General features: G+C 30.9%; 1 protein-coding gene across 1 annotated transcript; it reads left to right on the top strand.

Annotated features, from left to right (window-relative positions):
* The first annotated feature begins 12,493 nt into the window (after positions 1-12,493).
* Positions 12,494-14,665, top strand: LOC148209825 (glycosyltransferase family protein (DUF23)). Its single transcript, XM_088126873.1, has one exon. It carries the CDS (start codon positions 12,723-12,725, stop codon positions 14,406-14,408), a length of 1,686 nt encoding a protein of 561 aa, XP_087982999.1. The 5' UTR covers positions 12,494-12,722; the 3' UTR covers positions 14,409-14,665.
* Positions 14,666-14,964: the final 299 nt, after the last annotated feature.

The following is a 14,964-nucleotide window of genomic DNA, read 5'->3' as shown; positions in this document are numbered from 1 at the left end:
TATATATGTATGTATGTATATTGGGGACGGGTTCCTCTCCGTCCCATCCCTACCCTCAAAATTTTGGGGATGAGACAAAGATCCAGGAAAAGAAATCCCCAATGAAGCGGGGACATGGATGGCTCCCGACCCCGCCCCGTTAACATTCCTAGTGTTACAAAGATAGGGTATCATACCATGTCCATATACTATTAGACATTTTAAGTTACTTCTTGAATAATCATCTCGTATGTCGACTAAATAATGTTCAAGATTACATTAACAAGTCTTAGGATTTACATAAAATAAACACAGCACAAAATAAAAATAATCAAAATAATCAAAATTATAAAATTATCACTATTATTATTTTATGAAACATAAATGATGTGATTTAAGTTATAAATTTTTAGTGGGGGAGAGGTCATGCCAAACATGGCGGGAAAAGGGGGAGAGAGAAGAATAATAATTTTTATTATTTCGTTTTTTTTTAAATTGTCTCATCATGAAAAAAAAAAAGAATTTGAAAAGCCACATAATTTTATTTTTTTTTTGTTAAAAAAGTTAATAAAAAATTAGTTACTGGAATAAAATAGAGCAGTACTAAAACTTTTAAGGGCAAAATGTATGATTTTGAAACACATTTAACAATGAGAAATAAAACTCAAAACTTATAGATTAGTATTAAGGTATTTTTCCCAAACTCATAGACTAGTATTAAAGTATTTTTTCCAAAAAATATTTTGAAACATATGAAAGACTTGTTCAGTTGAGTTAATTAGCCACCAGGATAAAAAGAATTTTCCAAGTACTAAAAATATTTTCATACTACTTTTATTTATCTTCTATCATATCATAATAATATTTAATAATAATAACGTAAGATCATTAAATATAGATATATATATTTTTAACGAAAAATGTTCAATAAAAAATAATAAGATCTCCAAGAACACTAGAAGATAAAACCCTGAAAAAGGAGTTAACACTCCAAAGATTTTGTCAATACCGGATGTGGGGTAATCATAAGTAAATTAAATTTTTAATCTCAAATATCGCGTATACATTCCCCCTTTAACTTAAGGGTATTTATAGAGTTATAACAAGAGATGGTGAAATAATAAAGAAAAGGTTATCAAAAGTAATATACAAGTTATCCACACCCTCTTTTTTTTTACTTCATTAATGGAATTTCGGTTATTGATTAAGTTGAAGTTCCGTAAAAACCCCTGCCACCGTTTGGTGTAAAGAATTCAAATTCACCATTCCAACATTAAGATTCAATTCGAACTTAATTCAGTTTCGCAATTTTATTATGTGAGTTGAACTCCCACCTTGCGCGATTCGTACATGTGGCTTTTTGGTCGAAATATTGATGACGTGTTCTTTAAGTGAATTTCACCTTAATCAGTATATGTGTTAATTGATGAAGCGTCAAAATGTGAATGGAATGAGTAAACTGTAGTACCAAAAAAAATTCTCTTATGCTCATCAATCTAATCATTGCCTCATGAACCCATACCGTCATTCCTTATTTGATTTGCCGAATATGCCACATGGTACTTATGATTTGCCATGTTACATAATTTTGTATATTGTTAGAGTGTCATGTCAGCATCCACTTTGTTGACACACCATTTGTATCAAATTTTTTAAGTATTCATACGGTCATAATTTAGAAAATGACCCTTTGTTTGGCAACCCAATTCATAGGTAAACACGAGAAAATGTCAAAAAAATATAAAAGTAGAAGATTCTACTTCCTTTTCTAATGAATTAAGACACATCAAAACCACTCCATAATCCATGCATATGCAAAACACAAGACAATGTCGGAAAATATAACCGAGTAGAAGATCATACTTCCTTTCCCAGTGAATTAATACGCACCATTAGACGCTACTACAAATTCCGGCTTAACATAATTTGTGATAGTAATATAACTGTCATGGATTAAACCATCGAGGAAAAGGAAAATGTCACAGTTATTGAAAAATTGTCATTAATACAATTACAACGACATCTAAAAATTAAATTCTCATGAATCGATTATCCACCACAATTTAAAAATATCACAAATTACTAATTTGATGATAGTTTATAACAATCACTGAATGAAGCAAATATTGTGTTCTTTGATCAACAAAAATGCATTGACGATAGTTTATAATTGTCATAAAAGTTATTTTAACAACATTTACTAGACCTTACAACAATTTTTATAACAACAATTGAACATTGACATGAAATATTTAACCACACATTCTATACCTATTACGAAAAAATGTATAACGACAACTTAAAATTGTCATGGTATAATTAATAATGACATGTTTTGGACAAGAGTTTTGAAATGTCAAGAGAATTTCGACAATGACATTTTTTAATTCTCACAAAACGATTTTCAAAGATTTTTTTTTTGTCACAAAACATAGTTTGTTGACCTTTAGAATTGTTTATAGTATCTTTTAACTGTTATAACTATTGAAACAATGTCATTTTTCCATATAATAATTGAATTAACTTGTCAAAGAATGTTCTTTAAAGAAGTATCTTTCCACAACTATTCCTACTACCTATCAATTAAGACATATTTCAGATACAAAAACATATGTAGAAGTACATCGACCTTATACATAAACAAAGTATTCATATATAGTAAGTTATATATACATAAATGAGGTATTCATATCTAACATAAACAAACTATATTCAAATATACATCAACTCCTTACATAAACAAACTATTATAGTAGTACATAAAACATGAAGTAACTGCTAAACCCAACAAACAAGGCCCAAAAGATGGCTCTTCTTGCAAGACTTGAAATAAATATCAAATATTTCTCCATAGTAATTGTGAATGGTCAAACTACTCTATATAGCTAACATATTAGCTTTCTAAGAAATTAGAGTTCATATTGCATATACGTTGAAGGTATGCCAAAATTATTCCCTTAACACCTTGCTTTCTTAAACCCTCGCTCCAACAAGTTACAACAATATATTCAAAACAAAAAATTGTGAAAACATGAATTTGAACTCATACATTGCTAACGTATATGTATTGACATATCTTATAAGTTTGATGAAAGACACCCCTTCCACAAGCCAAAAAAAAATAATAATACAAATAGTCAGCTTTGATATATATATATTTTTCTAACAATAAATATAGAGGTGTGAAGATTTGAACATCCAAAGTAAAAAAAATCGATATTTTTATCATTGAACTATATATAGTATGTAGGTGAAAACGAGCCAACATTTTTTACAAAGCTACAAACTCAACATCGATAGAATATTTCGTGCACTTATAGTATCAAATTTAAATTTGATAGTATTGTCGCAACGTCATCGCGACGCGGAGCGGCCGACGTCATCCCCTAACGGCTCTCTTTCGAGATTAGGGTTTGGAGTCGCCACCAATCATCTACAATGTGTGATTGGTCACCTATTTAAAAAAAACTTGGTCTACGAAAACAGAATTTTGGTTCGGGAGTCGGTTGAGCATAGGGAAGGTATTAGCACCCTACGACACCGTTCGAAAACGGTACCATATTTTGTCGAAAATTATCCTATTATATTTGGTCCAAATAGAAAAATACTCTATGTTTGATTTTAAATGTCTCATATTTATTGGTTCAATAAAATATGAACCAACAAGTATGGGTGGCGCAAAGACCATTAGAAAAGTAAATTATCACCTCGATAATATTGGAAAGTCCAAATTTCCGTCATTAGAGCTTCCGAATAATTATTTTAAAAAAATGATTAAAAAAATGAAATAAAATTTAGTTTGAGACCCATAAGGATTCGCACTTGAACCATTTTGAAGTACACCTAAAGAATTGAACTTGGGTGTCAATACCCAATGCTTTTGCCACTATATCATACACTAAGATATGTTATTTAAAGTCTTTTTAAACAAGAAAGTTTATTTTCAAAATTTGTATTAAAAAGAAATAAAAAAAATATTAACGAAAATTTAAAAAAAAAACCTTTTATTTTAGGGATTTGAAATTCGTTTAAAAAAAAATCTCCTATTTAAAATCAAATTGGTTTTAAAAGAAATCTTATTCACTCTTTCCAAAACTTAAATAACAAATCTTTACTTACTTTTTAAAAATATTATTTAAAACGTAAAACAAGATCTTTAAAAAAATCATACTGGAAAGAAGAAAACAAATCTTACTATTTTAAATAAAAATTTAAATTTTCAAAATCTTTTATTTTCTTTCCTTTTAAAAAAAATCTTTGTTCTTTAAAAAAAAACTTTATTAAAAAAAAAAACTCTCTTTCCAAAACAACGTTTGTTTAAACCTAAAAGTTCCCTTTTTTCTATTTCCGAACTCACCTTCTCACCTTCTCACCTAGACAGTTTTAAACAGAGGTTCCCGAAATGTTGCGGGTCGATGAGGTGTATATCTGAACGGGTTCGCCGAAATTAATTTGCGCCACTGCCGGAGTTGATCGTGGTTGCCGGTGTAGGTGAAGAAGAGGAGAAGATAATGGTAAAAAAAAACAAAAAGGAAATGAATGATTTGATTTTTTCTCCTCTCTGGGTTTTCTCTCTTCCTCCACCTCTCCACTACATTCTTCTTTAAATACACTTAAAGATAACGGTAAAAAAGAAAAAAAAGGCAAGAGAAGAGAGAAAAAGAGGGAGGAGAAGAAAGGGAAGGGAAGGGAGAGGAGGCCACATTAAAAAAAAAATAAGGGGAGTAAAAGGAGAGAAGATCACGTACGTGCCTTTTACGAGGAAAAAATCCAAGAGGAAAAACAGGTTTTATTAAAATAAAATACTTATTTAATTAAAACAAAATCTTTTTAAAATAAAATTATTTACTTAAAAACAAATTATTTTATTTATCTATTTTTTATTTTAATAATAAAACAAAATCTAAACAAACCATTTTTTATTTTCTTATTAATAAAATTAAACATTTTAATTTTAGTTAATTTAAACTTTATATTAAAACTAATAATAAAGTAAACCTACGTTATTCTTTAATTAAAATAAAACTCAATAAAGTAAAATACAATAATATAAATTAAAATTAAAAATAAAAATAAGTCGGATCAAATACAGTGTATACAAGTATGTTAGGAAAAAGAACTATTCATTTTTTGCGTTAAAACATTAAAGCGAGGATTACTTTATTAATATTTTTTTTAGTACAACGATTATTTTAGTTAGAAGGACTGTGATTTGCCGAATTTTTTGGTCTTTTTTTAGGCGACGAGTTGCTTTCTAGTCGGGGTTCAAATCACAATTGAAATATTAAACGTGACAGATTATGAAAAATCAACTAAACTTTTTATTAAAATAAATAGATATAATCAATTAAATATAATTTCGGGGTACATGGAAAAATATGATTGGCTGAGAAAATTATGATTGATATCTTTCTTACGCCAACTCTACAATAATTCAATTTTTTTAATAAATAAATAGAAAGAACTTGTGAGGTCCAGTCGTGTTTGCCGTTTGGCCATCACAAATAGGAAACAGTTGTTATTATGCAAATCTTTATATTATAAAATATAAAATATTGACAATAATAATAAAAATAAAAAAATATTTAATGTTGCTTTGGAAAATTTATATTAAAGGAAAGTCTGTGTAGTGTTGCACGTTACACCTTGGATATTGACCAAATGAATGAATGCCTTACGGTTTGCCAACTCTTAAATATATTTACTTCTTTTTTTAATATATATATATATATATATATATTAGTTATTAATATTTCAATATTTTTTAATTTTATTTAATCTTTAAAAAATCAATTTACTCTCATATTTTAATATCGTTAAATTTAGTCGTCCGTAGATGTTAAAATTGACTAAGGATAAATTTATATAATACAATAGGACAGAAATTTAGATAGGAAAAAATTCATTTGAGAGAATAAATATTTAATTCCTCCTCAAAATTTTAAAGAAGTTGGTAGAAATTTTAAACTTTTTATTTTGATAACATTTTCTATCATCTAAAAATTGTGGTCTAAGAAAGCATATTAGGTAAGTTATCACTAGTCAAGTCTAGCATTTACCCACGGGAATTAAATTAAAATTTTACAGAAAAATGAATTAAATTAAAAAATAGGGAAAACATGAGGGATTAGATTAAATTTTCTAAAACAATAATATAGATCAAATTGGAAAATAACTAAAATATATATATTTAGCCTTTTTTCTCGAGCACTATCAAATAAATATTTTTTTGGGTTGCTATTATACATACAATTATTTGATCTTTTCCCCCTCCTGTAAGTAAAAAATAATATTTTTTAATTAGTAATTAAAGTTGGGTTTGTTCAGTTAACCCAGATTTAGTTTTAAAAGCTCATCAATTAACCTAACTGGTAAAAGTTGAATTTAACTTGGGTAGTTATTTGTTGAGTTTTTTGCCTTTTGGTTAGTCGTTTGATTATGCATTCCAGCTTTTTATTTTTTGTTTTTTAGAAACATAAAGTGTTTTTCTTACTTGATTTTGTTGGTTCTAAAATCAAGTTTTTTTATTTTTTAGATTTTTAATTTTTTTTTTCAAATACATAAATATTAAAAATATAAATATAACAAAAGAATGGTTTGGAATCAGAGGAATTTAAATTAATATAAAGTGTATCCAGATTCTTGAGTATCAAATCTCTCATCACTGAATTGATGGTAATCAAAGAAAGTATCTTTCTAGCTCGAGAATTAGAACTTCACGAATCATTATTGAATCTGGTTTTTCTCAAGCTACCCTGCTTTTAAATGGTAAGATGGATGGTAGAAATGAAACTATTATCGTCGATGAGTTCAAATATTGTATTTGTCTCATTTTGTGCATGTGAAAATCAATTTTGTATGGTTTCTTATGCTAGGTCTGTTAATATAATTCCTCTCTAGTGTGGAATATTAGAGATTTTTCCTCCTTGGTTGAGTCGGTTTTTTTCCCTTAGTATAATATGAGGTGGGGGGATCGAACTCAAAAATATTTGGAAAAACAAAGGGCTGCCCGTTGAAAGCTTTTTTGCTAGTAAAATCTCTTTCCACGGGTAATTCACAAAATTTTTTTGGGACAAATCAAATAAATAATCAGACATTGGAATAATTCTGAATCGGTTTGACTCAAAAAACATCCTAGTATAAATTCGTTTATAATTTTATTATTAAAATAATTATTTTATTTTATTATATAAAAAATTGAATAATGTAATGTGAATTTATTAAAAAAAATTGTCACTAAAATATTCAAATAAAAATAAACATTTTTTTTAATTAATAATTAAAACAATTATTGGAATTTCCTAATATTTTAAGCGATCAAAATTCAATTTCTTAATTGAAGATAAATGTCAATTATGGTAGAAATATGTTCACTTTGACCTCCTTTGACTGAGTTTACCCGCTGAAAAGGGGAGTTTTTTATGGCATAGGCCATGTGGCTATTTTGGTTCTTATTAACTGTGAAGTTTTTTCTTTCTCAAAAAATAATAATAAATAAATAACAAATTATTATCCAATACATTTCTTTTTCTTTTTTTCAATAAAATAAAATCAAATCAAAAGTGCCTATTTTCCTTTATTCAAAATGAAAAACACCATGCATTTTAGACTTTTTGGGGATTCAAACCCCTCTTTATCAAAAACATATACTAATTATTGCTGAACAAGAAACTCATGTTAACAAATAAATTATGAAGCTTAAACCTACCAAATAGGAGTATAGTTTTAACTACTGAATTATGTTGACATATTGATTGTTTATAAGTTCTTAATAAGTCTAGTGAGTCTAGTGAGTTGACACAACCTTAGTGAAGAATATTACATTTTCAAGATATACATGTGATCATACATGAATATTTTTCACTTTTTATATCTTATTATTATCTAAACTCAAATCAATGCAAACAAGTTTATAAAATTTAATTGCAAACTAAGTGTTGAACTAAAAAAAGTTTATAAATTTAATTTAATTAATACATGGTTTAAGTTAGACTTATTAGATACATAAAACTCACGTTTAAGTAACTCCTAATTTTTAAATTTTATTTTAAGAAAATAATTTAAACTTTGAAATAGTTTATTTTTACAACATTACATTATAAATAAATGAGAAACAATATTTGAATTGTTTGTACAATAAATAAATAAATATATATATTTGAGATAAAAAAAGGTTAAAATACTATGTTGGTCCCTATACTTTTAGCCTCGATTCATTTTAGTCCATGTACTTTGAATATATTCATTTTGATCCCTATACTTTTAACTTTGATTCATTTTAGTCCATGTACTTTGAAAATGTTCATTTTGATCCCTGTACTTTTAAAAAGTCATCATTTTAAGTCCATTATTGCAAGGTTTTAACACAAATTTACACATAACGGAAACAATTTAGTATAAAGTAATGTTTACATTGTAAGAAATATATTAATTATAATGTGGTGTTGAAATTGTGATAGAAAAAATGAGATTTAAAATAAAATGAAGGAACCAAAATGGTCACTGTTTAAAAGTACAGAGACCAAAATAAACATTTTCAAAATACAGGGACCAAAATGAAGCAAAGTAGAAAGTACATGGACCAAAACGAACATTTTAAAAATATGACGACTAAAATGAACCAGAGCTCAAAGTACAAGGACCAAACTAGTATTTTAACCTAAAAAAATACATAAAGATAGAGATTTTAATTAACTCCTTGCATTTTGGTCGATGATATATAATTGAAATACGTTTGAGATGAATTAAATCTATAACCTAAATAAATAATATGATTTTTTTTACATATATAACTATAAGTAGCTAATAATATGCATGTGTATATATATATAAAAAAAATGAAGTTACCATGTGAGTGGTATCTTACTAGGCAATTAAAGCATAAATATAATAAGAACTTGGATTTCTTGAGAAAGGCATAAAGTTAATAGGGGAATAAATACATCTTTATGTACGATCGTGGGAACCTATGAGGTTTGGATTTTTTTTTTCTTTTTCCCAGTAAATTAAGCTTTTTTTAGAAGAAAACCAAAACAAAATTGTAGTATTTGTTCCTCATGCTTCCAACTGATAAATATGTTAAAAAAATATATATCAAATTTCTCTTTTTGTCTTACATATATTCTAACTCAAGTTACGGGTATTATTAGTTATAATTTGTTTGATAATTATTTTTGTTTTCGGTCTCAATTAACTTGGGTGGCTGGGGCCAAAAGGAATATAGATGTCGACGTCTAAGCCCTCCTACATCAGAAATTAAAAAAAGAAAAAGAATTTTTAAAAATGTTTTTAAAATATGCAAAAATAAAACTATCGATCAATTTTATTTTTAAAAACACAACTAAAAGTAAAGAATTACGAATTGAGATTTGAAATTTGACATTTTACGTACAATTATTATGTTCGCTATGAACAATTAAAAAAACATTCTAAATATAATGCAAAATATTTTATAAAACTTTGTATAGTTTAACATCATTAATATTTTTAATAAAGCAAAAAATATTTTTACATGCCAGTGAATCATAGATAAGGACAAAGCTTCTAAAACCTTTTTCACTTTTGAGCAGTGGATGCGTACTCGTGTGATCGATGGATAAGGGAATTGCCTGAATGACGAGACCAACTTAACCTAAAGTCAACGGTGAAACTGGCAGATTGAGAAATATATATATTTGTTAAATAATTAAATTTTTATAATATATAATAAGTAGAAATTAGAAAAAGAAAAAAATCATGAAATAAGATTCAAATCATGGCTAAGAGGACTAAGGCTCTTAATGTGACGAACACATGATTTTTAAAAAATTAAGTCTGTTATTTAGTACTAATACTAAGCGTTTAGAAGTTGAGGGGAGTCCAACCCCTTAAACTATTGTATATTGACTTCTGTTTATACGTAAATGATGGACATAAGATGATAATAATTTTTTATTTTCATACTCAAATAATTTAGTAGAAAATTTATTACAAATATTAATTACAATCAACTTTAAAGGTTTTTTCTTTTCTTAATTTTAGATAAATATTAGTTTAGAAATTTACTTAAATTTGTTAGAAAATATTATTGTCCCAATTCCAAAAACAATTCTCCACTCGCCTCTATAATGGTGTAGATATTTCAAAACTTATCATTTGAACCTTTCCCCGTCGTGACGACAAGATTGAGATATACGATAGCCAATTAATCTAACACGACGATATTTTTTTTTTTTTGACAATATTGACCTTGAGGTGACGACTTATTTGCAACATTTTTCCACAGCTAGTTTTTTTTTATTATTATAAAATATATTTAAATAACCATTTCCTTCTTTTCCCGTCTAGGGTGTTTTGTTTCTGCAGAGTTATTTTTTCTTGGTTAAAATTAGTATTAGTTTAATCTCTAAAGAATTTATCGATTTTCGTTACTCAATTTTCATTTGATTAAAAAATCTAAGTATTTAACAACTATTTATGATTTATTTTTATTTTTTAGAAACATTCTTAAAATTACATCAACATTATTGTGGGAAAAATATAACCTACCATGTGGCAAGACAAGAATAGATCATCTTGAAAGATTGAATGACCGAGCTGTTAAGCTTATCCATAGGTCAGTTGAGTTATTGTGCTCATCTATAGGCAAGGATGAATAGCTCATCCTAGTGGCTGAATGTCAAACTTGATTAAAGTAGTATACAAAATAGGTCGGCCAAACCAGAGGTAGCCTCGAAAAGGTTAGACGTCGACCTTGAAGCTCAGCCAACTATGATGATCTTCGTAAAGACACGTCTCCAAACTTCACTATTATCGACCTATGACCCAACAACCCGTAGTTGCCTAACTGCTTGTCAAAATGACCATAGCAAACTGGTCTCTCCCCATCCGCCTATAAAAGTCACCCACCCCTCTCAATGATCAGGTATGCAATTTTGTCTGAGACTGGCCTATTTAGCTCGAACTCGGACTAACTTGTGCTTTGGAATGTTTGTTCCTTCTTTGTAGGTTTTCTCTTGCTCCTTATTAGCTCGTTCGGGTGAAGACGTGGCCAACCATCGGTTCTTAGCAAAATTTAACATCAACAAAAATTTTGGAAACAGCAAAAATAAGTTTGTTGTTTCTTATTCTGTTTCTAGTTTGTTCAAAAATATAAGTAAAATACTATTTTGCATTATTGAATTCATGGTTGTTGGCGATCATGTGATTCTATTTTTCTTTATTAAAAATATGAAGAAACATAAACAACAAGAACGTCAGAGTGTATCTAACATAGGCACGTGAATTTTAAAAATTATATAATAAGTCTTTAAACTTTTAATTTTGTGTCGAATATGAATCCCTATCTTTCATAAACTATCAATTTTTTTATCTAATATATCATTTTTATATTTGAAAAACTCTAAAATTGATAGATCTATTAAACACAAAATTGAAATGTCACAAATCTTATAATTTTGTATCTGATAGGTCCATAAATTTTACGGTTAATTTATTAGACATGATCTTAAAAGTTTAGACTAAATCTGAAATCCGGACTCACAACCAATCATTTGTATATATGCAAGGTAACTTTAATCCTACAAGTCATCAAATAAAATTCTTAAAAATAATTTTAAAATAAAATATAAAAGCTTGTTTAAGAAGTCTTTATGCTTACACATAACGTGTGAATATAATATATATTTTTTATTTTCTGAAGTATCAGAATTACAGTGAAATAGCACAATATTTATTTTGTTAATTTACGAAAATAGCCCGATAGTAACTGGGTGGATTGCCCAATAAGTTTTGGGTTCTGTTCATAGGCAGTAAGGTCAAAATCGCCTTGTTCAACACGGGGGTATTTCAGTCTTCTGGCTAACTAATCTTATTCGCTTTGTAGCTTCCTGCTTGCTCCTAAACTTTACGAGTCAACTTTGTCCACGCCACACGCTATTCTAAATTTCTTATTTACCCTTCATTTTCTCTATGGCCCCACTCCATATTTATCCCTTAATTAAACAAAGTTAATTTGTATTTAATTCCCACTTCTCCATTCATTTAATCTAATTTAATTTACCTCCCAAAAGTTCAACAAAACATTACTTATCTTCTTAAAAATCGGAGACTAACTATGGAAATAAAAAAAACTATTAACTGGATAAATTAATACAAAATAAAAAGATTAAAATAATCTTTTATGAAAAGTTTATAAATTAAAACATTAGGAAGAAGACGAGGATGCTTAAAAATTTAGTATAGAATATGATTTTTATTAGCACCATTTCACAATTCAATGAAATTTCTTTTACTATCTCTATAGCATTTATAGTTTTCTGATCCCCACATTCATTCCCCCATTAATCATTGATTTAATTCCCTTATTTACTTAAAAAATCACTGATTTTAATTCCATGTGGGGAGAGTGGGTCAATATTGGAAAAACCCAGCAGGCAAACGCGACCACCTATCGTTGACTTCCACGTGTACTGCCCTCCCTCGTATATAACTCCCTCACAGTCCTTTCAGACCAAAAACTAAAACTCCACCCTGACCCCGCCGCCTGTGACGCAATCCCCCATCACCGCCCACTTCCCTCCAATCCCAAATCCCCCTGTTTGGAAATCACAAGAAAAATCCTCAATTTCCCTTAATTAATTAATTAATTAATTAATTCTGAATTTCATTCCATGGTTCTCCCTTTCCGCCATTAATGTCCTTAATTCCCATTAATCTTCTTTTCAACTTCATCTCCGTCGTCCTTCCAATTCCCCTCTGAAACCATGCGGCGGAGGCCTAATTCCACGCTCCTCTTCTCCCTGCTCCTTATTCTCTTCTTCGCCTTCTTCTCCCTCCATCTCTCCCGCAGAACAACCTTCCCCTCCTCCTCCTCCTCCTCCTCCAAGCTTCTCCCCGCCGCCAACTCCGTCGTTCACTACGCCGTCCACGAAGAGCTCACCCACCGCACTCGCCGCGTTTCCTCGATTCTCGATCCTATCGCTACGGCTTCGCTGCTACTCCCGGATTGGGAGGTTCTTCTGATTGCTACAATTGAAACGCAATCGCCGCTGTCTTCGCCCGATTCTCTGCGGGACTACCTCTGTTTGTTTCAGAACAACGCTACATCTCCGGCTAATTACTCCGGGAGCTTGGCTTTCCCTGATCGGCCTTCGTTTAAGTGCGTTATGCCGGAGAGCGTCCGCCGTCTCCGCCCCTTCCTGCAGCCGGTCCTCACCAAGTCGCCGGAGAAGGAGTTTTCTTCTCCGGCTCCGGAATTGATGAGGTGGACATTTTTCGCTTACGAAGCTCTCTCCACAGAGGACGACGTCGTTTTATTCGTGAAAGGCGTGAACCATCGCCAGGGCGCGAACCGGCCGCCGGCTGATTTGAAATGCGTGTTCGGCGACGGCGCCGTTAAAACCACCGTCACGAGCTCCGTACAGGAGGTATTCCGATGTCGCCATCCGAATTTGACGGCGTTGAATTCACGAGAAGACGAGAAAATCAAAATCACTCTGGAGATTCTGAACGTGAACGACGGGAAAAAGACGAGCGTCCTGGTGCCGTCCGTCGCGTACTACACGCCACGCGGCAATCGTGCTGCCGTACGATCGAATCAAACGAAATCAACGCTCTGCGCGTGCACGATGGTTTATAACGTCGCGAAATTCCTCAAGGAGTGGGTGATGTACCACTCCAGAATCGGCGTGGAGAAGTTCATTCTGTACGACAACGGGAGCGACGAAGACATGTCATCCGTCGTGAAGGAACTGAATCTTCAAGGCTACGACATCGAAATCGTGTTCTGGATTTGGCCGAAGACGCAGGAGGCCGGATTCTCCCACAGCGTTCTGTACGCGAAGAGTTCTTGCGAGTGGATGATGTTCGTCGATGTCGACGAATTCGTCTTCTCTCCGTCGTGGCTCAACTCGCTGTCGCCGTCGAAATCGATGCTGAAATCTCTGCTTCCGTCGGAGAACAACGGAATCGGGATGGTCTCGATCATGTGCAACGATTACGGTCCGTCGAATCGTCTCTCGCATCCTGCGGAGGGCGTGACGCAGGGCTACAATTGCCGAAGAAAAATAGAAGAAAGGCATAAATCGATTGTGCTATTGGAGGCGGTGGATCCGTCGCTGCTGAATGTGATTCATCATTTTCGATTGAAGAGTGAGTTTCGATCGAGGCAGATGAGGCTGGATGAGGCGGTGGTGAATCACTACAAGTACCAGGCGTGGCCGGAGTTTCGGATAAAGTTCCGGCGGCGAGTTTCGGCGTACGTCGTGGATTGGAAAGATTCGGCGAATCCGAGGTCAAAGGACCGGGCGCCGGGGCTGGGGAACGCCGCCGTGGAGCCGGAGGAGTGGCCGCGGAAGTTCTGCGAGATCAGAGATGATCGGTTGAAATTGCTATCGCAGAGATGGTTCGGAATTCAGACGGCGGAGGGGTATAGAATGGCGTGGCAGTGACGAAGGATTATACTGTAGATTTTTCAGGTCATTGTGTTGTGTATATTTTTAGGTTGAACAAATACAGAGAACCGAGAAAGAAGCTTCACAGGTTTTTTCTTTTCTGAAAAAAAAAATTCACAAATGTTCATTTTTTTAATCCTTAAGATTTTTATAGATTTTTATTTTTAAATGTTAGAAGGCCATTTGCTATATTATTATTTGATTTTACACTATATACCTTTTATCAATAATATTAAAATGATATATTAATAATATATTTATACTCCATCAATGATATTAAAAACAATTTCGAACTCACAACTTTTAGGTAGAGATAAGTGCCAATTAATGTTAAACTTAACCTTCCTCTAGCAGAAACAATATATTAATAATATACTTTATGATATACCAGTAAATATAATTTATCTCATAAATGGTATATATACATCAATAATATAATTTATTAATGATCAAAAAATGATATATCAATATAATACATCGAGAACTAATTTATCATATTTATAAATTAATATGATAACAACTTGGTCACCCATTTCAATTATTCTCTTCTTGG

This window comes from Momordica charantia (genome assembly GCF_013281855.1).
Source record: "Momordica charantia cultivar OHB3-1 chromosome 8 unlocalized genomic scaffold, Mcharantia_2.0 BLBB01000008.1, whole genome shotgun sequence".
Taxonomy (NCBI): Eukaryota; Viridiplantae; Streptophyta; class Magnoliopsida; order Cucurbitales; family Cucurbitaceae; genus Momordica; species Momordica charantia.
Note: the sequence above shows the minus strand (reverse complement) of the source record. Positions and strands in the feature narration are given on the sequence as shown.

What these genes read in the sequence shown, in the direction of transcription:
- LOC148209825 (XM_088126873.1), top strand. Translation starts at nt 12,723, where the DNA reads ATGCGGCGGAGGCCTAATTCCACGCTCCTCTTCTCCCTGCTCCTTATT.